Below are 25,873 nucleotides of genomic sequence, written 5' to 3'. Positions count from 1 at the left end.
TCCCCCTTGCTTGCTGCACCATATCCAAATCTCTCCCTTGAGCCCAGCAATCTGGGTTCACTGCCAGGGACTGGAGATCCCACATGGAACAACCAAATGTGAGAGGACTGGAAAAATGTTTTGGTGAATGATGTATCCTCAAAGGTGCATGTTGGGTGGTCCTCCAAGGTCATGTGGTGGAGACTGAGGAAGTCAGGTTTCATAGACCCTCAGGGGTCACCTTGTGACGAAGAGAGAGAATCAGCAGGGTGGACATGGGGTATAGGCAAGATGCAAATCCTGCTTTTACTTACAGGTCCTCACATGGCCAGCACCCTGGGAATACTCTGGGATAAATACACCTGGGCCTTAGAAAATGGAGGTAGGAGATGGTGTCTTCTAATAGGAGCATCCCTCTGTAGATTCAGTCATGCCTTAATGTCAGGCATCGTGGAGGATGGGGATGGTGCTGAACAAAATTTTGAGAGCAGGTGGGCATGGTGGCTAGCTTGGTTGTCATCCCTTCTTCCTTTGCTTTCATAGACCCCAGGACAGACTCGTGGTTCCTGGTACATTCACCACTCCCTGTCACCATCCTCATTATCTTCTACCTTCTCCTGGTGGTGGCAGGCCCTCGCTTCATGTCCCGACGGGAGCCTCTGAGGCTGGGAGGACCTCTCACCGCCTACAACCTAGGGCTGGTGGTTCTCTCACTGTACATATTTTATGAGGTAAGTCTGATGAGAGAAACCTGGAAGTTGTAGGGTGTCTTCCTTTTTGATGTACCCGGTGTGGTGCTCTAGGATAAGAACTTGACTTCTAACCACAATGTAGACAGTTCAAACCCAGCAGCTACTCTTCAGAAACCTTATTACAGGTCCACTAGAAGACTGAACTGACTTGATGGTACTTAACAACAACAAATGAATAACTAACTCCATGATTTTCTTACATAGAAAGCTGAAAAAGTTGATGGGGCATATACAGGAGTTGAGTCTGTTGCATCTTTGACTACTTCTGACTTCCCCTGTTAGACATAACTCTTCATTCAAATAGTAATATAATAATAATCAAACAAGTAGCTTATTTGATTATTCAAACAATAATGATTCTCACTCACGGCGACCCTAAGTGTGTCATAGTAGAATTGTACTCTATAGTTCAATGCTAATTTTTCTGTAGTAAATTGCCGGGTCTTTTTCTTGAGAAACCTCTGCGTGAGATTGAACTGCCAACTTTTTGGTTAATAGTTATGCACTTTACCTGTTTGTATCATTCAGATACTCCCAATTTTCCATCAGCAGGTGTCTTTTTCCAGTTCCTTACATAAAAAAGTAGAGGTCATGGACAAATGAGAATGGAATTCATTATCTCTCTCACCTTAAAGAAACACCACACCTCCCATTTCAGGTTTTGGTAAGATCACATCCCCTCTGGCCAATTTTTCAATTCCCAAACCTGCTGGTCTGTCCAGACTCCTTGCTGTCAGCATATCATCATTCAGCAAGTATACACTGAGCACATACCAATGTACTTAGTGCCAGGCTGTGTTAGGCTCTGCAGGACCACTGCTGGAAAAGTCACACCTACCCTCCAGGAGAGAGAGATTTGGAAATGGGTGATTACAATGCATTATTCCCAAGGCAACTGACAGCATGCTCCAGCAACATGCAGGAGGGACAGTAACCCAGCTTCCGAACCATCTTTTCAGATAAGTGATAATAGTAATCACTGACCTTTTCATGTACTTTTTATGGCTTGTCCTTGGGTGGCACAAATAATTAAGTACTCAACTAGTAGCTGTAAGTATACAGCTTGAACCCACCCACAAGGGCTTTGGAAGAAAGGCCTGGCAATCTGCTTCTGAAAGGTTATGGTTTTGAAAACCCTAGTGTAGTGGTTATGAGTTGGGTTGCCAACCTCAAGGTCACCAGTTCGAAACTACCAGCAATTCCATGGGAGAAAGATGAGTCTTTCTGCTCCCGTGAAGATTTACAGCCTCAGAAACCCTGTGCAGGATCACTATGGGTCGGAACCGACTCCACGGTACTTAAGGAGCTCTGGTAGCGTAGTGGTTACGAATCGGGTTGCTAATCTCATGGTCAGCAGTTTGAAACTACCAGCTGTTCCACAGGAGAGAGATGAGGCTCTCTGCTCCCGTAAAGATTTATAGCCTCGGAAACCCTATGCAGGGTTGCTATGAGTCAGAACCAACTCCACGGCACATAACAACAATAACAATAAAGCATACAAGATCAAAAGAGGAGGATTTGCCCATACATAAAGCTCAGAAGGCAGTATTGGATAGGTGAGAAGGATGAATGGAAAATGTAAGCACAGGGAGGAAGTGGGAAGAGGGCTGTTATGTTGTGGAGATGGTGATCAATGTCATGGAAAAAATGTGTATGTGTCATTGAATGGAAAACCAATCTGCTGTATAAACTCATTCAAGTTATAGTACTAAGTTTAACAAGAAAACTATGGAGCACAATTCTACTCTATACTCATGGGGCTGTGTACACTGGAATGGTGACTGTTTCATTGATTGTCATTAGGCATTACACTGCTCTGAGCACTCTATGAAAATAGGGCCTCTGGTCCTCATGACCACAATGTGATGAGGTGTTTGAAGCACAGAAAAGTCAAGTAACTTCACAGGTGATAAGGAGTAGATGCTGAACTTGAATCCAGTTCGCTTAGCCACAGAGCCTTCCTGTCTCACTGTGGGATGTCAGGGCAGGAGAAAAGTGGTACAGTCTGAAGTGGGTCCTGACAGCTCTAAATCCACAGCCATCATCTCTCACTTTATTTTAACACTTTTTTTTTCTCTCACTGACTGGAGTCCTTGGATGGTCAACTGCTAACAGAAAAGTTAGTGGTTCAAGTTTACCTACAGGTGCCTCAGAAGAAAATCCTGGAAGTCTTCTTACAAACAATCAGCCACTGAAAGCCCTACAGAGCATAGCTCTCCTCTGGTACATGTGGGATCGCCATGAGTCAGAATTGACTCCATGGCAATTGGTTGGTTCTCTACCAACTAGTCTCCTGCCTTTCTTTATGGTTCAGCTTTAGCGCAACATCCTCACTGCTGACCGAATGATCCAGAATATAAGAAGGGTACCACTGTCCATGCAGGTACTCTGATGGTTTCCCACCCAGCTGAGGCCTCTTTTGATGAGCACACACTGGCCTCTACTTTCCTTGCCAACCTCATCTCCCAAGCTGCCCCTCAGCAGCCCTGCCTGCCTCCCTCATCAAGCACTGGCTTGCTAACTAGACTCTGTATAGCCCTGCTCAGGCACATCCCAGGCCTTGGCACAAAACTGTTATTTTGTTAGAAATGCCCTTCTCTCTTGTCCCTGGACAAATTCCTGCTTATCCTTTTGACTTGGGTCAGCTGTCACCTTACATGAACCCTTTCTTGATCTCCTGAAGGCAAGGTTATACATCTGTTTCCTCAGACTTTTACCACCTTGGGGCAGACTTCTATCTTAGTGGGGACACATGTATGGAGGCAGCATCTGACTACACAAGGGGAGATGGAGAATCAAACACCACATCAGCCCAAGACCAGTTCCTATGAAGCTGAGGTCAGACATGCCTCTACCCTTCAACCATCTTTATCAGTCCGACACCAATCATCCATCCCACATATTTTACTTCTCAGCTGGGTATGATCATTCACTGCATTAGCTATGATCATTCACTGGGTATGATCATTCACACACTCACAGTGGTGAGTTTATTAGGGAAGTTAACAGTTACAATTCAAGATCAGAAATACTCAGGAAAGTTCTTTGCTCATTCCAGCCATTCTCACAGTTTCACCTTTCTTTCTGTATCTCGACTCTGCCACGCTTGGACAGTGTTATAATGCTCTTGTAGGACTGCCGATAAATGTCTAAAGGGCCATCCATTCTGCTGTGATTCTCAGCCCACAGGTGCTCAGCCCTGGCCCTGTGAGTCAGCAAGCCTATCTCCCCAGTTAAGTGTCTGGAGGTACCCCACTCTGCAGATGGCCAGATACCTGAAAGCACTTAGCTTTATTCTCCCTGTGGGTTGGAAAGCCCCCATCTCTGTCTCATGTTCTGGCTTTTGCTTTTGCAGCTGCTGCTTCTCTGGTATCACAACACTGTCTTCTGGATTAAGGACATTTAATACTCAGAGATCTCAGGGTCTAAAGGACACACTCCATTCCTGACTCTTTTTTCATGTGGGTGTGACATTGGAGCTGGAGCCAGCTTCAAAGCTGGTAGCATTCACGGTGCATGTCTCTTCTCAACTCCGTGTTCAGTGACTTCATGTTGTTGTTGCTGTTAAGTGCTATTGAGTTGGTTCTGGCTCATAGTGACCCTGTATAGGGTTTCCAAAGAGCAACTGGTAGGTTTGAACTGCCAACTTTGAGCCATACCATGACTCAATACGAGTAGGTTGAAATCAATCGTGTTGGTAATATTTACAAACATGACAAATCAGCCCAGTGTACCTCATCCCATTTAGCATTTGCCAGCACACCACTGCCTCTGGTCCTTCTCCTCATGTTGCATGGTTTGCATATTTGTTTGTGTCCCCTCCAAACAGAGGACCTGTACCTTACTTAGCATTTTATTTTAAAACACTTAATTTTAGCTTGGATGAAAGTTTACAGTGTACCTATGTTTCCCATACAGTAAATTATTTATGCTTTGTTTCATGATATAGCTGCAATCTGTTCAATGTAATGCACTCTTCCTTCCTGATTTCTCTTACCTTTTTAAAAATAGGAACAGCATCATGTTAGCCATATAGCTAACTTGTAAGACATGAGACATGCCCTGGAGCATGCCATTTGACCTTACAGACAAGTTACTGTGCTCCACCCTAATCTTTTGAAAACTTACCTTGCCCGTGACAGCTTCCTGCTCAGAAACTCTCAGCAGCTCCCTTTGTCTCATGACCAGAATGTAAAGTCCCACAAGACAGGCATTTCTAGCTGTTTTGTTTTATGGATGTGATTCAGTGCTCAGAACAGTGCGTAGAAGTACTTAGTATATTCGACCCATCATCGATGAATGAATGAGTTACAAAATCTAAGCTTCTTCAGACAGGCTTTATTGTTGTTATGTTCATCAGCCATTGAGTTGATTCTGATGCATGATGACCACCCTTTCTCTCTGTGTCTTCTGTGCCGGCTTCTCCCATAGGTGGAGGCTCCATATAGTCTTACAGATCTCCGCCCACTCCAGTGAGTTAGGAGGGTTGCCCACACTGGGCATTCTTCTCATGGCATGGACTTGTCTCTCCTGTTCTACTGTTAGCCCAAGACTTCCTCATTCTTCAGTCCCCTACCAACTTCTGGAACATCTCTTTTCTACTGTTCATCTGGCACCAGCCATAAAGCTTATGATTCTTTCCGATATCTTCAGTGAGATTTGAACTCCTTCAAGCGAATGTGTGCCCCTCTCAAAGGGTTTTCAGCAACTTAGGGTCACACACATAGTAGGTACCCAGGTGGGCTATGGTAAATAAACTAGAGACCAGCATGATGTATGCAAGGGGCAGTGATGGATCAATGGTAGGGCTCTCTCCTTCTACACAGGAGATCCAGGTTCAGTTTCCGGCCACTGTACCTTACGCACATCTACCACCTGTCTGTCAGCGGAGGCTTGCCTGCTGCTAGGATGCTAAACAGGCCTTGATGGTGAGTCTACGCTAAGATGAACTAGGACAAAGGCCTGGTGAATCACACAGAGAAAACCCATTGGTCTGTCTGATCTGCAACTGGTCATGGGACAAGGTAGCATTTTGCTCCATTTTGCATGAGGTCCCCAAGAGTTAAAGAGTTTAAGTAAGCCCAAGTAAGCCCATACACACCTTGCTCACTGGATACTCTGTCTCTTTCAGGGGTTGTAAATTTCAAGAGGTTTTGATTTTGTCTATAGGTGCTGTGGAGTTGGAGAGAGACTGATGTTATTCATATTTAGAAGCAGAATCTATGATGTGTTGAAAAAAAATGTGAAACTGTTCATTGTAGATTAGTAACTAAGCACAAGTAAACCTGTGCTTATTTTACATATTGGGTAATCTGTCCCTGATCATGGTGTTCAGAACATGACTGGATTAGGGCCTTGCTGCCCCAAAGTTAAAGGCACCCTGGTAGCATAGTGGTTAAGTGCTTGGTTGTGAACCCAAAGTGGGTGGTTAGAACCTACCAGCTGCTCTGAAGAAGAAAGATGTGGCAGTCTGCTTCCAGAAAGATTTATAATCGAGGGAATCCTGTAAAGAAGTTTTACTCCGTCCTGGTGTATTGTTGTTGAATAATCGTTGGACTGGTAACTGCAAGGTTGGTGATTCAAGCCCACTAGTCACTCATTGGAAACCCTATGTGGTGTTGCTATGAGTCTGAACCAACTTGACAGCACTTGTCGACAACTGGTGTGTTTGTTTTTTTTGTTTTGTTGTTTACCTTGTACAAGAGGAGGAGGGGTCTAACCATGATGAAAACACACTTATAATTAGTTTTATTTCCTTATTTTTCCTGTCCTCCCAGTTCCTGACCACCTCACTTCAGTCTAACTACAGCTACTTCTGCCAACCTGTGGACTACAGCCGGAGTGAGCTCGCGATGAGGGTATGGCAAGCAGTGGGGGGGTTACACATAGAGAGAAGGTTGATAGAAGCACTCCCTCACACCTGGAGCTTGAGGCTCCTGATGGACACAGTGAGCACATTATTTGTGCTGAGAGTGTAGTCACATAACCTCAGATTGAATCCCAACTCTGACAGCTACTTGCTGTGTGATTCTGGACTGGTTGCTTAACTTTTCAGGGCCTCGGTTTTCTTACCTATAACATGAGGAGAAGAACAGCTATTTTTTAAAAAAGGAAATGGCTGAAAAAGGATTGATGTGATAATATAAGAAAGTGTTCACGGTGGGCTTGAGTGGGAGCTACTGCATTCGTGTTGGCTGTACTCGGTTTCAACTAGACAGCGTGGAGGGTTTCTTTGCAGCAGAGAGCTACAGCTGAAGTTCCACAAGGCACCAGGTATCGTGTTGCCAGGATGTTGAGTGATGGAGGGACGGGCTGAGGGCTCACCACTCCAAGTACGGTCTAAGGACCACCAGCAGCAACAGCATCACTTGGGAGGTTGCTTGAACTGTAATATCTTATGCCTCATCCCAGATTCTCTGAATTAGAACCTGCTTTTCTACAAACAGTCTCCAGGTGAATGATGTATGCATGAGATTGCATGCTCTGGACCGTGGCCGGGGCACTTTGTAGAGTCTTTCTGTGGTCACGGGAAGAGCCATGGTGGCACAACGCTTAAGTACTTCGCTGCTGACTGAAATATTGGCGCCTTGAACCCATAATCCACTCTGTCTGCTTCCATAAAGCTTTCAGCCTTGTGAACCCTATGGAGCAGTTCTATTTTGCCCTGTAGGATTATTATGAGTTACAGTCTACTCAGTGGCAGTGCGTTTGGTTTGCTTTTTGTTTTGATAACACTCAGTAGCTTCTCCTCTTTACTGTGCTAACAGGCATCTGACTGTTGACAGGTGACTAATGTGGGAGCAGGAGCTCAGGGTTATAGAAGAATAGTGCAGACATGAGGCTCTGCCATAATGAACTGAGTTTAGGCAGGACAGCAGTCTGAGTGAACTTCCCTTTCCTAACCAGCAGATGGCGAGAGTGTGCTGGTGGTGCTTCTTCTCAAAGGCGGTTGAATTACTTGACACGGTAAGTGCCCTGAGACGCTTGTCCAGAGTTAGAAAGATCTGTCAGTGGGATCTGACTGAAGTGGTTGGTATCAGCAGCACCCTGTGAGAACATCTCTCCAGAATCGAACTCAGTCCCTGTCGGAGGTTCTCAAGGTTTGCCCTGGCCTTTGTACAGTTGTTAAAAGTGTCGTCGTCCCAACTCATAGCGACCCTGTATAGCGTTTCCAGGAGCGCCTGGTGAGTTTGAACCACCGATGACCATGCGATCCCACACCAGCTGACTGGCAGAATAGGATGCTAACGCATTGACCTGAAATAGCTTCTCACCACCACAGGCTCCTATAAGCCTCACTCTTCATCCTTTCTTGTACCTGCATAACACTAGGTATTTATCCCATTAGTAACCAGGTTCTAGGTTGAGCTAAAATAGAGAGCTAACAGAAGAACAAACCTGATACTATGTGGCCTAGGTCATCAGACAGCAAAAGCTATTCAAGTATTGAGGGGGGCAGTTATGATCCATGGGACTTGGATTCAGTGCACGTGGGGCAAGGTTATACTTTTGGAATAATAGTGAAAGCGAGGAAACTTTCACTAACCCCTCTACCAGAATGGTGTCTGAACAAAGAGAATTAGTAAGTTATTTTGTAGTTGTGTGGGTCTTAAGCAGGGTGTTTAATAACTGAATTCTCTTCCCAGAGCTCTGAGAGGTAGGCTGTTTTTAGGTGCCATCGAGTCAGTTCTGACTCAGAGTGACCCTGTGCACAACAGAACAAAACACTGTCTGGTCCTGCCTCACAATTATTGAGAGTTAGGATAGGATCGGAAAGAGCTCAGCTCTGAAAACAGACTGTGTTTAAATCCCAGTTTGGCTACTTATTAGTTGTGTGACCTTTGTCAAGTTACCTAACCTTCTGTGCCTCTATTTCCCCATCTGTAAAATGAGAGTAATAATAGTTGTTGTTAAGTGATGTAGAGTCGGTCCAGACTCATGGCAACCCCACATAGGGTTTCTGAGGAGCTACTGGTGACTTTAAACTGCCGACCTTGCAATTTAAACTGACCTTGAGGTTGAGTGCTTACCTCATACTATTATGATCCCAGGAGTCCTGGTGTGGGACTGTAGGATAAGCACTGGACTGCAAGGTCAGTTTGAACTACAAGGTCGGCAGTTCGAAATCACCAGCTGCTCCTTGTAAACCCTATACAGGGTCACTGTGAGTCAGAACTGACTCAATGACACTTGACAACAATAACATTATGATTTCCTGCATAGAAAGTACCTGTATGGAGTAGGTGCTACACAGGTATCTATTACTAGTGCCTTTTAGTTCCAGACGCTGACTCAGTAAAAGAGGCAGAATCACCCTGCCCTCATCTAAGTGGTAGATGATACCCCAGGAGAAGAACCCCCAGAATTGACCCCATCTTTCCTGCCTCTCCAGATCTTCTTTATCTTGCGGAAGAAGCCACAACAGATCACCTTCCTGCATGTCTACCACCACGGCACCATGCTTTTCAACTGGTGGGCTGGAGTCAAATATGTCCCAGGTGGACAGGGTAGGTGACTTAGCCCATGGGTAACCCTGTCCCCAGGCCCTTGTGTGGCTATTGTCTGCTGGGGCTAAGTCCCCAGCTTGGGGTATGTGCATGCTCTGTGAAATCATGGCTTGTCCCTAAGGTTCCCCTTTCCTGTGGCCGTGACTCCAGGCTTCTTCACATACTATCTTTGTTGCTGTGCCTAGCTTCCCAGCTACCTTTCCCTGGTCTAGCAGATGCTCATAACCATCAGTCCAGAAAGCATAGAGGGAGTTATAAAGAGTCTCATTCAACATTCTGTTAATCCCAACCCATCATCATGAGCTCACATGGCTTATGCCAGACCACCTTCATGATAGGGCCTTCTCAAGGTATGTCTCTGTAGGATTTATCAAAGTGCTCTCTGGAGATTAGAGGATTGAATCATGAAACAGACACCATAAAAATCAACTAGGATCAATTCCACTTATTATATCTTCCCACTCTGCAGCTTTCTTTATTGGGATGCTTAATTCTTTGGTCCACATCTTCATGTACCTGTACTATGGACTGGCCAGTCTGGGGCCCCAGATGCAACCCTACCTGTGGTGGAAGCGGTATCTTACCATTCTACAGCTGGTGAGAATCCATCCCCGTTAGTTCCAGGGGCATAGGAGGAATGAACCCTAAGTTCTATTCTTGGGCATACCAATGACTTGGTATCTGACCATGAACAGGCTTTGCTCAACCCTGGGTCTTCCTTAGTTTCCTTACTTGCAATTGTTTTATAGCCAACTGTTACTCACTGACGTAATGTGAGATCCTGAGCAAGTCACATCCATACTCAGGTCCCAATCTCATTATCTGTGAAGTGAGGGTGATGGGCTAATGGTCTTAAGCACTAATATTCTGTGAGGCTGTGGTCACTGGTAACACTAGCCAGAGGACTGGGGCTTTGTAGTGTGGGAGCACTATTTCCAGATGGTGCTGATACCCTGAGGAATCTCCCATGGAACTCAGGATGCATAGAGTTCATGATCCGTGTCTACATAACATGGTTGGAGTTGGTCAAGAAAGACCCAACCCTTGGGCGGGGTCAGGAAGATTCTTAGGTGGGTGTGGCTGCAGAAGAAATGGGACCTATGTTTCAGTAGGCTTCCTTGTTTCTTCACTTCCTGAGCTGTGTGAAGCCCCCTCTCTGCTGCTCAGTGGTGCTCCTCCCTCTTAATCCTTACTACTGCTTCTGACTGATTATCTCTTTCCTCCTGTGTTTCTTCCATCCAGTGTCAGTTTGTGGCCATCACTGCCCACTCCGCGTACAATCTCATTGCCAATTGCCCTTTCCCTGATGGATTCAACGTGGCTGTCCTCCTGTACACTCTCAGCCTCATCAGCCTTTTCCTCAACTTCTACCACCATGCATATCTGAGAGGCAAGCGCGAGAAGCTGATTTAAATGGCCGGACTCAAGGATTGAAGTCAGTGAATTGTTCCCACACAGTCGATGGGAGATAGCATGGCTCCCAGTCCACCAGTGCTGAGCAGACACTTCTGGGTCCATATTTCATCCTGTGAAGGAAGGAGAGTTGCCTCCTTTCTAGACTTCAAAGGGAAAAACATGGTCTCAACTTCTTGAACTCACTTTTGTTAGCACACTTGTGGATTTGTAACTCTCACATGAATTTATAAGTTTGCTTGTACATCCGCTTCCACTACTAGATGTGACTCCCTCAGGGATTGCATTTTTTGATGCTCCCCACCTTGCTCTGTGTCTGGTACAGAACAGACCCTCAATAAACATGTGCTGTTGAAGGTTGTGTATCCTTGTCTGCTTTGATGGGTAAGTATGGTCTCTGGTAAAGAACAAGGCTGAATGTGTGGAAGAAGTCAAGGCTGGTTTGATATCTAATCTTGCCAGGCTTCTGACTTCCATTGTGTTAGCTTAGTTATCCTCTGCATAGCTTTGTGTCTCTTCCTTTGCAGCCTACATGTGTGTTTATAGAGCTGATAATTTTGTGTGTGTGAATGGTGTTGGGAAGGGGGCCACGTGTTCATGTTTAGAACCTGTTTATCAAATACATTTGCCTGTGTGTTTCCATTGATATTTCTCTGTCTGTGTGGTTTGCTATGTCTTCTGTGAATCTCTGAAAGTTGCACACTCAAAAACAAAAGCCACCAGGACCAGTAACTCTTGTTTCAAATGGAAGACGTGAGTGTCCATGCGAAATCTCTAAGTACACGCTCCATTGAGAGGCTCCAAAATGGGTTGGGGAAAAAAGAGAAACAGAGAAAAACTCATAACAGCCATCCACATAGCCCAGAGGGAAACTTAGGACCAGCAAAGGGGAGTATGTGACTGAGATCACATAGTTTGGAAGAAGCAAGCATCTGCTGAGATATTTAAAACCTCAATGGGACAATTTCCTGGAAACAATTTGCCTGGCTCAGTGTGTAAGCTATCAGTATGCATATTCTTTTAAATCTTTTCTCTTAGGTTATTTCTCCTTCAGTAAGTTTTTATCTTGAGATGTCTCATAGGTCAAGAAAATTGAAGAAAGAGTTGAAGGCTATGAAATGATATTTGGGGACTATATCAGGTACTCTAGTTCATTTAAGACCCAGAAAAAGTTTTCCTTAAATTGTGCAGGATATAAACACATCCCACACATTTTTTAATACACAGGTTGAATGCCTTAGGAGATGGATGCCTATTTTAAGACAAGCATTTTGTTTATTTTTTAATGCATAGGAGTAAGGTCTGTTCATTTGTTTAGCAGTCAGGATAAGGGAAAAATTAGTCATACTCAAAGATAATATTTGTGTAGTCCTTTGGGACTGCTCTTTGCTCAGTTAAACAATACCAAAAAAAAAAGGTAGTGATGTGTTTTTGGTCACGTCTGAATGAAATATGATTTTAGCTAGAGAGAGCCTGGCATGAGGTAGTATGGGAGAGAGGGGATGGGAAATTTTTCTATCATATATGATAACTCTACTTCTGGTTCAGGGATGCTGTGTAAATAATGTTTATCAGTGTGGAGTGATTATGTGAACATTCTAAAATATTTTTGTATTTGTCAAAACGTAGCCAAACTCTTCATTTGTGTTGCAGAAGTTCATATCTATGGACTGGCTAAGGTGATGATCAAGAAGGATTATTGGACAGATTCTTAAACAGAAAGGAAATCTGAGTTACTGCCCAGAGAGTGCCCAGTTCTAAGACAAGGAGGCTCAGAGGATGGGATGGCAGAGTACCACAGATGGAGGTGAGGGATTAGCCTACTCTTAAGTTCCTCTACTGGAGTTCATCTAATCAAGGGCCTGACAGTTTAAGAAGACCACACAAAATGGAGAAGTTCCCTGCACTTCTACAACCTCAGAATTCTGTGAGGGTTCTACCTATCCCCTACACACACACACACATCTTGTCCAGTCAGCTGACCATAGATCCCAAATAGCTGCTCCAGGAATCACAAAGTGTCTTTGCTGCTTTCTTCACTCTCCCTAGTTTTCTTCCTTACAGGTCTTTATCATTAGCAGAGTAAACTGAGAAAGCAAACTCACCGCCATCAAATGGATTCCAACTGCATAGGGTTGCTGAGCCTGCAAACCCATGGGAGCAGAAGGCATCATCTTTGTATGGTAGACGGTCTAGTGGGTTTGAATGATAACTTTGTGGTTAGCAGTACAGTCCTTATTCTAAACATTTTGTCTTTGATTTCTAGGTGATTTTAGGACAAAAGATGACTATTACAAGGAACTGTTGTTGTTGTTGTTGTTAGGTGCCGTGGAGTCAGTTCCAACTCATAGCAACCCTGTACAGGGTTTCCGAGGGTGTAAATCTTTATGGGAGTAGAAAGCCTCATCTTTCTCCCGTGGAACAGCTGGTAGTTTCGAACTGCTGACCTTGCGGTTTGCAGCCCAATTCGTAACCACTACGCTTAGGTGCCATTATGTTGGCTCCGACTCATAGTGGCCCCATGTACAACAGAATGAAACACTTCCTGACATTGTTCAGCTCCTTGTTGAAGCCACTGTGTCAATCCATCTCACTGAGGTTCTTCCTCTTTTTTGTTGACTCTCTATCAAGCATGATATCCTTCTCCAGAGAATGGTCCCTCCTCACAATATGTCAGAAGTACATGATAGGAAGTCTTGCCTTCCTGACTTCTAAGGAGCATTCTGGCTGTACTAATAGGTGCCGTTGAGTCAGCTCCAACTCATAGCGATCCTGTGCACAACAGTATGAAGCCCCACCCAGTCCTGTTCTGTCCTCACAATTGTTATGCTTGAGCCCATCGCTGCTGCCACAGTGTCAATTCCTCTTTTTCAAAGACCCTCCACTTTACCTAGCATATTGTCCTTCTCCAGGGACTGGTCCCTCCTGATAATATGTCTGAAGTATGGGAGATGAAGCCTTGTCATCCTTGCCTCCAAGGAGCATTGTAGCTACAGAACTGTTTATTCTTCTAGCAGTCCATGGTACTTTGAATATTTTCCTCCAATACCATCACCCAAATGCATCAATTCTTCTACAATTTTCCTTATGCATTGTCCAACTTTCACATGCATATGAGGCTATTAAAAATATAATGACTTGAGACAGACACACCTTAGTCCTCAAATTAACATCTTTGCTCTTCAACACTTTAAAGAAGTATTATGTAGCAGATTTGCCTAATGCAATACGTTGTTTGATTTTTTACTTCTGCATCAATGAGTGTTGATAGTGGATTCAAGCAAAATGAAGTCTTTGACAACTTCAATCTTTTCTCCATTTATCATGATTTTATTTACTGGTCCAGTTGTGAACATTTTTGTTTTCCTTCAATGAGGTGCAGCCCATACAGATGGTTGTGGCCTTTGATCTTCTGCAGTAAGTATTTGAAATGTTCTTCACTTTCAGAAAGCAATATTGTACCATCTACATATAATGGGTTGTTACTGAGTCTTCCTCCAATCCTGATGCCTTGTTATTCTTCAAATAATCTAGATTCTCAGATTATTTGCTCAGCATACAAACTGAATAAATATAGTGAAATAATACAACCCTGGTACACACCTTTTCTGATTTTAAACCATTCAGTGTCCCTTGTTTTATTCAAACAACTGCCTCTTGGTCTATGTGCAGATTCCTCATGAGTACAATTAAGTGTTCTGGAATGCCCATGCTTCACAATATTATCCATAGCTTGTCATGATCCACATAGTCAAAATCCTTTGCATAGTCAATAAAGCACATATAAAACACCTTTCTAGTAGTCTCTGCTTTCAACCAAGACGTCAGCAATAACATTTCTTTTTGCAAATCTCAGTCAACATACTGTTGCAGCCATTTTTGAATTGTCTTTAGCAAAATTTTACCTGCATGTGGTATTAATGACACTGTCTGATGATTTCTGTATTCTGATAGATCACTTCTTTTTGGAATGGGCACAAATCAGTTCGCCATGTAGCTATTTTTCAAATTTCTTGGCATAGATGAGTGAGTGCCTCCAGTATTGCATCAGTTTGTTGAAAGATCTCAATTTTTTCCCATAAATTCCAGGATGCTTGTTCTTTGCCAATGCTTTCAGTGCCCTTGGATGTCTTCCTTCAGCACCGTTGGATCTTGATCATATGCTAACTCTTGAAAAAGAGGCTAAGGAATCATTTAAAATCAGGAAATGTGCATGTCAGCATTATATTCTTTTCACGAAACGTATTCAATTTGTATGCTGAGCAAATGATCCAAGAAACTGGACGACATGAAGAACATGGCATCAGGATTGAAGGAAGACTCATTAACAACCTATGATATGCAGATGACACAACCTTTTTTTCTGGAAGCAAAAAGAACTTGAACTATTTGCTGAAGAAGGTCAAAGGCCACAGCCTTCAGTATGATTGCTCCTCAATGTAAAGGAAACAAAAATCCTGCCACTGGATCAATAAATAACAACATGATAAATGGAAAAAAGACAGAAGTTGTCAAAGACTCCAATTTGCTGGGATCAACAATCAATGCTCATAGAAGCAACAGTCAAGAAATCAAAGTATGCATTGCATTAGGCAAATCTGCTGCACAAGGCCTCTTTAAAGTATTAAAGAACAAAAATGTCAGTTTGAGAACTCAAGTGTGCCTGACCCAAGTCATGGTATTTTCCATGCATGTGAAAGTTGGACAGTGAATAAGGAAGACTGTAGAAGAATTGTTGCATTTGAGTTATAGTGCTGGTGAACAATACTGAAAATGACAAACACTGTGAGAACAATCAAGGATGCTGAAACTCTGTCTCTCATACTTTGGGCATGCTGTTAGGAGGGACTTGTCCCTGAAGAAGGACATCATGCTTGGATAATGGAGGGTGAATGCAAAAGAGAAAGACCCTCTCCCTCCAATGAGATGTATTGACAAGTTGGCAACATCAATGGGCTCAATTATAACAATAATTCTGAGCATGGTGCAAACCCAGGCAGGGTTTTGTTCTGCTGTGCAGAACAAGGCCACAGCCTTCGAACCTGCTGTGCCGGTCACTGTAAGTTGGAACCAAATTGATGGCCCTTAACAACAACAACAGCAACACTTTTGGAAGAAGAATCTAAGAGGGAAAAAGGAATCTTGGGTGCATCTAGAGTCTTAGTTTCTTCAACTTCTCATAAGGATAAAAATGACATGTATGACTTCCTCTTCCACTTGTCATTGTTGTTGTTAAGTGCTGTCGAGTCAGTTCCAACCCATAGCAACCTTGTATAGGGTTTTCGAGGAGCAGCTGTTGAGCTTGAACTGCCAACCTTACAGTTCAAACTGCTTTGCAGTCTGGCGCATTAACCCACAGTGCCACACCATAGCTCCACTTGTCATTAACCATCATCAGATTGGTCCCCGTCTCATGGAACACATGCATCTTATTGGAAGTTCCACTGAAGCCTGTTGAGCATCAATAAGCAAGCTCCCTCTGAGAGACAAAGGAGCTCTGGTAGCATAGTGGTTATGAATCAACCTGCGAACCTTAAAGTCAGCAGTTCGAAACTACCAGCTGTTCCGTGGGAGAAAGAAGAGGCTTTCTGTTCCGGTAAAGATTTATAGCCTCGGAAATCCTGTACAGGGTTCACTATGTCTCTATGAGTCAGAACTGACTCCATGGCACATAACCACCACCATCTGAGAGGCAGGTGGTGACTGTGCAGGGCAGAGCTTCCTACAGGGAAGGAAAGAATCCTACCTCTGAACTGCCACTGCTCCTTCTTCGAACTGCAAATTCCTGTTTCTTATTATCATGCCTAAGCAAGGATTCTTAGTCCAGTAGAAAAATCCATGTCCTACCCATTTTACCTATTCTATGGAGTCCTGGCATGGTGCCGTAGGATAAGCACGTGACCTCAAGGTTGGTTTGAACTGCAAGGGTGGCTGTTCAAACTCACCAGCCGCTCCTCATAAACCTTATACAGGGTCAGTATGAGTCAGGAACCGACTTGCTGTCACGTAACAACAACCCATTCTATAAAAAAGAATTGCTGCTACACCTTTACTGAACATCTAAATAAATATGTGTGAGGAGTATTATAGTAAATAAATACTGTACTGATACTGTCTCCCAGAAGCCATTGCACAGTTCCAATGTGATATAAAATAGAAGGAACATTTAGTTATAAAGCAGTGATTATATTTTGATATGGAGTTCTGGTGTGGCGCACTGGACTGCAACGTTGGTTTGAACCGCAAGGTTGGCAGTTCAAGCCCACCAGCTGCTCTTTGGAAACCCTATACAGGGTCACTATAGGTCAGAACTGAATGCCCGGCACTTAACAACCACAAATCTATTGCTATATTTCAGTTTGTGAGCACTGTGGTTTGTAAAACTATGAATGCTTTGTGTGTAGTTTATCTAGGGTTTCCAGAAGTTGTGAGACAATTTAGTGACGTGTCAACTGGACTCAGCTCATACAGTTTGCAGCATTTCCCACTCTGCCTACTTCTGATTAGGTGGAAAAAAAGAAACTTTTTTTCTGCACAAGATTTTCAGGGCTGACATGAATCAGCAACTGTATTCTTTGTTTACACTCAGAAGATTGGGGAAGGTGCTTTAATAAGTCATGCACATTCTTTCTTATTCACCTGCTGGTGAATAACAATGTCTTTGATGTGGGCAGCAGGCAAGTCAGCAACTGCTCTACCTTCTGTATTTTCTTCATCTGTTTTGACTCCTGGACCAGGTATGTGTTTAGTTCTGGGACAAAGAGTGCCAGTGTCCCATGTAGGCTGTCTATATCACGGAGGTTAGAGGCAGTGAGAATGGTTGTAGATTCTAGTATGTCCTCATGGGTTACAGTTAAGGCTATGGGTTCCAGTTTGTCTATGCTCTCCCCTACCTAACAACCATCTTCTCTTTCAACTTTAAGTTCCAGTATTAGATACAAAGAAAACAGTTTTATAAAGACCGTTTAACCAACTCCGAATTACCTCTATCTATAGTCAATTCCTTATTGCCTATACCACCTGGGGACCAAGCTCCTCTAATGGAAACCAGACTAATGCAATCTCTTTGCAGTATATACCAGTTCTACAAACTAAATACCCTAGATGAAAAACAGAGAGCAGTATCTGCAAACTTGTTTGAGAATTGGGACTTGAGAAAGTTGGTCCATGGTAGAGAAGTTTGGATATCTGAGAGTGCAGAGACCTCCGGAAGTCCAGAGAGATGACTAGTCTTATAGAAAAGTCTCCATTGCTACTCCATGTGAATGATGGTTAATCTTCCTGAACTGCAGTGGGAAAGCGGGCTGGAGACACCTCTCTGAGTTTCCTATCGTTTTGTAGTAGTCTAAGAGGTATGTTGCCAAATAAAATACAAACTGTTCAGGTAAATTAGAATTTAAGGTGAATCATGAAAATTTTTTACTATAACTATTTTTCAGATCCAGGAGAAAGATGAGACTTTCTGCCCCCGGTAATGATTTACACCATGGGAAACTTTATGTAGTGTTGTTATGAGTTGGAACCGACTTAACAGCTCACAACAATGGCAATGTTCCAAATATTGTATAGGACATACTTACACTGAAAAATTACTCATTGTTATTTGAAAATCAAACTTAATTGGGTGGTGTGCATTTGTTTTTTGTTTTTGTTTTTTCTTAATCTGGCAACCCTACTAAAGAGGACAACTAAAAACTTTCATGCCTGGAAAGAGTAAAAGAATGTGAGAGTGAGTGGGTTGGTGGGACAATAAATTTTAGAGCTAGAGGATGTAGAAAGGACATCAGAGCTGCTGCATCCTCTCAGAGATGGAATGAAGATATAGCTGTATCTCAGTGGTTTTCCAAGTAGAGGAGGGATGCCCAAGTATCTCAAGAAAAATATTCATTCTGGTGCAGGAGTCTAAGACCAAGACCTATCTAAGTATGGTGTGGATGCCTATTTTGTAGCAATGCTGCAGCTATATTTGTGTGAACACCATCCCCCCCAACTCCCCTCCCTACCTTCTCTACACCTACTTCAAGGTTAACCACAACCCCAGGGAGAAGGAAAGGGAATGGAGGAAATATTCCAAATTTTATGGACTTACCTGGAAATGAGTAGAGTCTCAATTTAAAAAAATAAATTCATACTTACCTGGCAGGGGAGATACCATGATCATGAAGGTGGTTTTCCCAGGGCGAGGCTTATCCATTGCACTCCGGATGTGCTGACCCCTGAGATTTCCCCAAATATGGGAAACTCGGCTGCATAATTTGTGGTAGTGGGGGACTGGGTTTGCGCAACCCCCCCCCCAAAAAAAAAATAAAAATAAATTCAGCTACCAGAAAATTTCCAGAAATTAACTTTTGCACCTCTAATGCCATTGTGAGGCCTTCAAAAATTCATGAGCTCCTGATCTTTTTAACACCAGCTGAAGAGATGCGGTGCTGTAGGATGAGCACTGGACATCAAGGTTGGCTTGAATTGCAAGGTCAGTGGTTTAAACTCACCAGTCGCTCATCAGAAACCCTATACAGGGTCGCTATGAGTCAAAACTAACTCGACGACACTTAACAACCGCAACAAGAGACATGGCTGGAGTGTGGTGGCTCTGTAGAGTCAGCACTGAACTGTGAACCACAAAGTGGGCAGTTTGAGTCCACTAGTCGCTCTGTGGGGGAAAGATAAGGCTTTCTGCTCCTGGAAAATATTTAATGCCTCTGAAAACAAGGTTGCTATGAGTCAGAACTGACTTGATGGCACTCAACAACAGCAGAGACATGACATGACACCTTTTGAGAAACAACAATCTCTCCATTTCCTCCCTGTTTTGTTGCTAAGTGCTGTTCAGTTAATCAACTCATAACAACCCTACGTCGGATATCTGAGGAGTAGTTGGTGGGTTTGAACAGCTGAACTTTCAGTTCAAACTGACCTTCCTGTTTAGTGCTTATTTGACAGCACCGGACCAGGACTCCCTCAATTTGGCAATTCCTCAAGTAAACCATTTTTTTTTCTCACCTTCTTTGGTCTATATTATAAAAACAATAGTGTTAGTTTTCATTTTCCAAAAATCAAATTGTATTACTGAATTTTTAACCTTAATATTTGCCTTCTTCCCATTAATGTTGACTTTCTTCCCTAAAAGTTCTAATCTTGCTTATTGCTGTTGTTGTTAAGTGCTGTCAAGTTGATTCCGACCCATAGTGATCCTGTATAGGGTTTACAAGGAGCAGCTGGTGAGCTTGAACCATCGACGTTGCAGTTCAAATGACTTTGCAGTCTGACACATTAGCCCACAACACCACACCAGGACTCTACTCTTGCTTAGGATGGTTAATTTAAAGACTGCTGTGTTTTCCTGATTCATCTTCCTATTGGACAGATTGACAATGATGGCAAAAAACGAGGGAAACATTGAAGCAGAAGACAGTGATGATAATAGTTGTTGTTATGTGCTGTTGACTTGGTTCCGACTCATAGTGACCCTGGACAAGGTTTCTGAGGAGTGGCCAGTGAGTTTGAAGTGCTGCCTTGCAGTCCCAATGCTTATCCTACAGCGCCACACCAGGACACCCTGATAATCATAGAAGCCACTCCTGATTGAGAGCTAGTGGGATGCCTTTCCATGCATCATTGATCCAGGAGAACATTCTGCAAGTTAGGCATCCTCCCCCTATTACAAATGAGAAAAGTGAAATTCAGGGAGGTTTCTATTCTTACTCTAGGTAACCCAGAGAGCAAGTGTTGGAGTGAAATTTAAACCCAGAGTAACTGAATTCCAAGCCTGTGATTTTTTTTCCACTCTGTCTTGCACCTGAGCCACCACAGTTCCTTAATCCACAGACAATTCCTCCATCTTTTGGCTGGCTCTAATTATAGTCTTACCAAAGAAGAATGTGCTGGACTCTCTTCCTGGCCCTGACTATACCTTACTGGGAATGCTGGGCATCCTTAATATTTCATTTATCTGTAAACACTTCTATAGTGCCTGCAGAGTGCCAGATACTGCTCTAAGCAGTTTACAATCATTAGCTTATTTAATCTTTATAGCAACCCTGAGTTTAAGTATTATTATTATTATTATTTTACGGATATGAAAACTAAGGAACAGAGAAATTAAGTGACTTGTACAAGGTCACACAGCCATTAAATTTTGCAGAGGTTGGTTTCATACCTATTATCATGCAGCACAGACTCTCTTACTTCAGAGATTTGGCCTTCTTATCTTAGCCTATCCTTTAATGATTTCCTGTGAGTTTTGAGAGGATGATGGGGTCAAAAGCTTGGAGTTCTCCAAAAGAAAGGTCCCAAATAGGCCAGAGTCTTTAAAAATATCTTTCATGAGGTGAATGCTGGTGAGGCCCAGCTGTAGTTCCTGGCAACTCTCAGTTCTGTCTCAAAGAATAGGCCTTTTTCTTTTTCTAGTGTTTGCAAAGTGTGGACAGCTTCTAAGAAGTCCTCTTTTCTTGTGATTGAAACCAAATATCTGAAGTTACACTCATCAACATCTTGTGGGTCAATGTGGAAAAACTTCAACTTTAACCTTCCTCTTAGTAGCTTCTTTTCCCCCCTCACTTCCTCCTGCCTTAGCCAAGCTGCCCACTTCTGACCAGTGCAGAAGGAGAAAGAGGGAAGAGCCCAGCAACACGTGAGGCTGTCCTATCTGATGAAGCCACAGGTTGTTCCCAGCATGGATGGTCATATGGTCTAAAGTCTCTGCCTCTGGGGCTCACTTGACTTTGGCAAGATGGTGGGCATCGTCCCTTTGAGATATTCTTGTGTGCTAACAAGGGAGCCAGGAAATCTTGGAAGCCTTTGGCACTCACGCCTTGAGGCGACATTTATTTTGTTCATCTTTCAACCAACAGGCCTTCACAGGGACTTGAAGTAACAGAGGGTAGAATGACGGTCTGATTCCTGTAGTTCAGGAGGGATGGGAGAAGAGTATAGAATCCAATGGGAACACTGCTTTATGGCTTTTAGGGGGTTGCTCTAATAGCTTAACAGTAACCAGCAGATACCAGGGGCTTTACTCTTCACTACTCAAGAAACTGTGGGCAATTTGCTTCATTGCATAGAGACTCAGTTTTCGTAGTCCTGGTGTTGCACTGTTGGATAAGCACTGTACTGCTAACCACCAGGTTGACGGTTCAAATTAGCCCTGTAAGGTTGCTATAAGCTGGAATCAACTTGATGACACTTAACAACAACAACAAAGCTAGGATTCATGATAACATCTACCTCTTAGAGCTGTTTTTGCAAATTCTGTGAGACAGTGTTTGGAAACTGCATGTTTAAAATCAGGCTCCATAAATGGTCATGATTGTGATTACACAATGTTGTTGTTTTTGTTAAGTGCCACCGAAACGGTTTCGACTCATGGCGACCCTGTACAGCGTTTTCCATGAGCAGCTGGTGGGTTTAAACTGCTAACCTTGTGGTTCAAAATTCAGTGCCACCATTTACTCTGGAGTTTGCTATTCTGTATGTGCCCCATTATAACCAATGAACTAATTCCCATTAGCTCATTCCCATAATTGTGTCTTTCCCATCTTATAGAATTAAAAACAAAACAAGCTTCCTACTGCTATTAAATCAATTGAGTCAATTCCAACTCAGTAGTGGTGGTGTTAAGCATTGGACTGCCAACTGCAAGGTTGGCAGTTCAAACCCACCAGCTGCCTCATGGGAGAAAGATGAAGCTATCTTCTCCCATAAAAATTTACAGTCTCAAAAATCCTAAGAAGTAGTTTTATCCTGCCCTATAGGGTCGTAGAAGAATTGATGCCTTTGAGTTGTGGTGTTGGAGAATACTGAAAGTGCCATGGACTGCCAAAAGAACCAATAGATCTGTTTTGGAAGAAGTGCAGCCAGAGTGCTCCTTGGAGGCCAAGATGGCTAAGCTTCGTCTCTCATACTTTGGACATATTGTCTGGAGGGAACAGTCACTGGAGAAGGATGTCATGCTGGGTAAGATGGAGGGTCAGAGAAAAAGAGGAAGACCCCCAATGAGATGGATCAGCCAGGTGGCATCATTGATGGCATCAAGTGTAGCAGCGGTAGTGAAGTTGGCCCAGGATTGGACATTGTTTCATTCTGCTGTGCATGGGGTCACTATGAGTTGGTTCTGATGGCACCTGACAACAACAACAACATAGGGTCACTAGTGTGGTGCTGTGTGTTAATGCACTGGACTGCAAAGTCATTTGAATTGCAAGGTCGGCAGTTCAAGCTCACCAGCCACTCCTCAGAAATCCTATACAGGGTCGCTATGAGTTGGAATCGACTCAATGGCACTTAACAACAACAATAACGGGTCACTATAAGTCAGAAAGAAACCGGCTCCCATTTATGTTGTTGTTATTGTTAAGTGCTGTTGAGTCAGTTCTGACTCATAACGATTCAGTACTGGGTTTCTGAGGAGTGGCTGGTGAGTTCAAACCTCCAACCTTGTAGTTCAAACCAACCTTGTGGTTCTGAGCTCCTTCTATAGCACCACATCAGGACTCCAACTATTAAATGTCAAGGGCTGAAGAGTGGAACTCAAACCTCAATTTTCTGCCCCCAATTTCATCGAAGCATTGAAAGTGCGCTTGTTTTTTGTTTTCAAATCTCCTACTAGGTTGTTCAATGTTTATCATGCTCTGCTGCTAGCTGAAAGGTTGCACAATTTGAACCCACCAGCTAGTCTTTGGGAGAAAAGACCTGCTCTTGTCATCTAGAAAACACTATGGGACAGCTCTGCTCTGTCCTGTGGGATTGTTCTGAGTTGGGAGGATGACAGGGCACACAATAGCAATCCAATACTCATCATATTGCCCAGAGACAATGCTAACAGTCATCTTTCCTAGTCTCAGCCCAAGATACACACACACACACACACACACACACACACACACACACACACACACACTTTCAGTCAGTCATTGCAACATTGCCTTGTTCTTAGGCTACAGAAAAGCATCTTTCACTACTTGATAATTGGTTTTCTATTTTATCCAGTCTAGTAGAAAAAATACGAGGAAGCTGAGAGTAGCCAAGCAGTTGACAAAATCAGCTGTGAATGCTTTTGCCAGACTTTTCTTTGTCAGCAAAGACAAAAGCTGTGAAGCTTAGTTGAAAACTCCAGTGGGTAGGGGCTGAGCCCCAGCTGAAAGTGTGAGAGTTGCTATTGTGATCCTCAATATCATATTCCCAGTTGCAGCATCAGCTTGCTAAAAATAAGGAAGTTATTTCCCAAGATTAATAAAAAGAAAAGAAGAGGCTGGAAGGGTGGGGTTTCAGCATCAGGCTGAGGAAGAGGGGGAATGAGAAGCCGACAGACATTAAAATAGCAGCAAATGAATACCGTGTAATTTCCAACAGTCGATAATGTCACACTGCAAGGTTGGTAATTCTGCAGAGATAATTGTCCCCTTCCCCAGATTACTGTCTTTACCAGAGAAAGAAATGATTGTTGTGTATGAGAAATCATGCTGTCTCTCGCTTCATGAGAAGTGGCAGCATTGATGAGAGCCCAGGCCTTAGATTCATGAGAATTTCATCCATGTATGGGGAGCTTCAGGGGCAGAGAGAGACAGCTCTTGTTGTTCTTGTTAGGTTCTGTCGAGTCAGTTCCAGCTCACAGTGACCACACAGGACAGAGCAGATCTGCCTGCCCCTACAGGGTTTTCTAAGCTGTGAGCAATATGGGAGCAGATTGCCACATCTGTCTCTCAAGGAGCTGCCGGGTAGGTTCAAACTGCTATCCTTTTAGTTCACAGCTGAGTGATTAACCATAGTGGCACGAGGACTCCTTAGTTATACAGCTCTTAAGGCAAGAAAAAAATATGATAACATTTTATTCCATAATAAGACAGATCTTGGTGCCTTGTGTCTGTGCCTGCAAGTGTCACACTTCATTTTGGAAGAAGTCCTTCTCTGAATTATTGTGACTTAATACTATTGACTACTTGTGGACTTTCCCCTGCTTTACAGAGACTAATTATTGATAAGACCATGAAACCTAGATTCTAAAAGAAACTCTGGTTTGAAACCAGAGTCTTAGGTTGCCCAGCTTCTGCTCCTTGTGTAGGACAAACCTCCAAATGTTTGTTGACGGCAAACTGAGAGGATTTTACTAAATAACTGCTTAGGTCCCTTTCAGCTCTCAAAGTCTCATGCTTGGAGTCTCCCTGTAAGACAGAGAGAAGCAGGAACAGTATGGTCGGCAGAATCATAGTCTCCAAAGATGGCCGGCCATATCTGAATCTCCAGAATCTGTGATCACAGATATTATCTTACATAGCAAGAGGGACTTTGTAGATGTGATTAAATTAGGAATTAACCTGGATTATCTAGGTAGGGTCAGTACAATCACAGGGTTTCTTAAAAGATAAAAGAAGGAAGTATACGAATAGGATAAGGAAATATGATGATGACAGCAGATATGGGGTGATGGTATTGCTGGCTTTGTGGATGAAGGAACGCACCACATGTCAAGGAATTCAGTGGCCTCAAGGGAAACAATTCTCCCCGAGAACTCCCAAAAGGAATCAGGCCTGCCCGCACCTTGATCATTATCCAGTTTTGGACTTCTGATTTCCAGAACTGTATGATAATAAATTTGTATTGTTTTTAGCCACTGAATTTGTGGTAGTTTATTACAGCAGCAATAGGAAACCAATACAAATCGGAAGGGCAGGGGCCAGGTGTTGAGGATTGCCAACCCCACTTCTACCACTTACAGTAATTGTGTTGATGAAGCCAACACCCAGTGGATTCACTTTCTACTAAACAGGAAATCATGGGGAGGCTACTGGACAACCTAGAGAAACACGACTTACTGCCCTCATGGATCACTAGAGACAGCTAATGCAGATAATTTAGGGTCTGCAAAGCAGTTGCTATTGGGAAACTAAAAAAACAATTCAAACATCTAGCTCTAACAACATTTGAAGCTATTGGTCAGTAATGTCAAAGTCAGAAGGTTTTCATGTTATGTTAGTTAATCACTAAGATGAATTAAAAAACAAAACAAAACAAACTTTTTATTGTGAATTGAATCCAGGCTTACAGAGCAGCACATCAGTTTTACATTCAACAAATCATACACTTTGTTTTATCTCCCTTCAATGTAACATCGCGTGTTCACTGTCTCTGGGTTTCTTGTGTTCATCCCTTCTTCTTTCCTCACCCTTCTGAACATTGTTCTTAGGTAAATGCTGCCCTTTGTGATGTGTTTTGCAAAAAAAAAAG

General features: G+C 43.2%; 1 protein-coding gene across 1 annotated transcript; it reads left to right on the top strand.

Moving 5' to 3' along the window:
- Positions 1 to 476: 476 nt before the first annotated feature.
- LOC102816094 (elongation of very long chain fatty acids protein 4-like) lies at positions 477 to 10,651 on the top strand. Its single transcript, XM_006862765.1, has 6 exons — positions 477 to 710; positions 6,509 to 6,589; positions 7,641 to 7,697; positions 9,124 to 9,238; positions 9,708 to 9,835; positions 10,481 to 10,651. The coding sequence occupies exons 1-6, from the start codon at positions 477 to 479 to the stop codon at positions 10,649 to 10,651; spliced, it is 786 nt and encodes a 261-aa protein (XP_006862827.1).
- The last annotated feature ends 15,222 nt before the right edge of the window (positions 10,652 to 25,873 follow it).

This window comes from Chrysochloris asiatica, unplaced genomic scaffold (genome assembly GCF_000296735.1).
Source record: "Chrysochloris asiatica unplaced genomic scaffold, ChrAsi1.0 scaffold00050, whole genome shotgun sequence".
In the NCBI taxonomy this organism is placed as follows: Eukaryota; Metazoa; Chordata; class Mammalia; order Afrosoricida; family Chrysochloridae; genus Chrysochloris; species Chrysochloris asiatica.
This window is presented reverse-complemented; position numbering and strand designations above follow the sequence as displayed.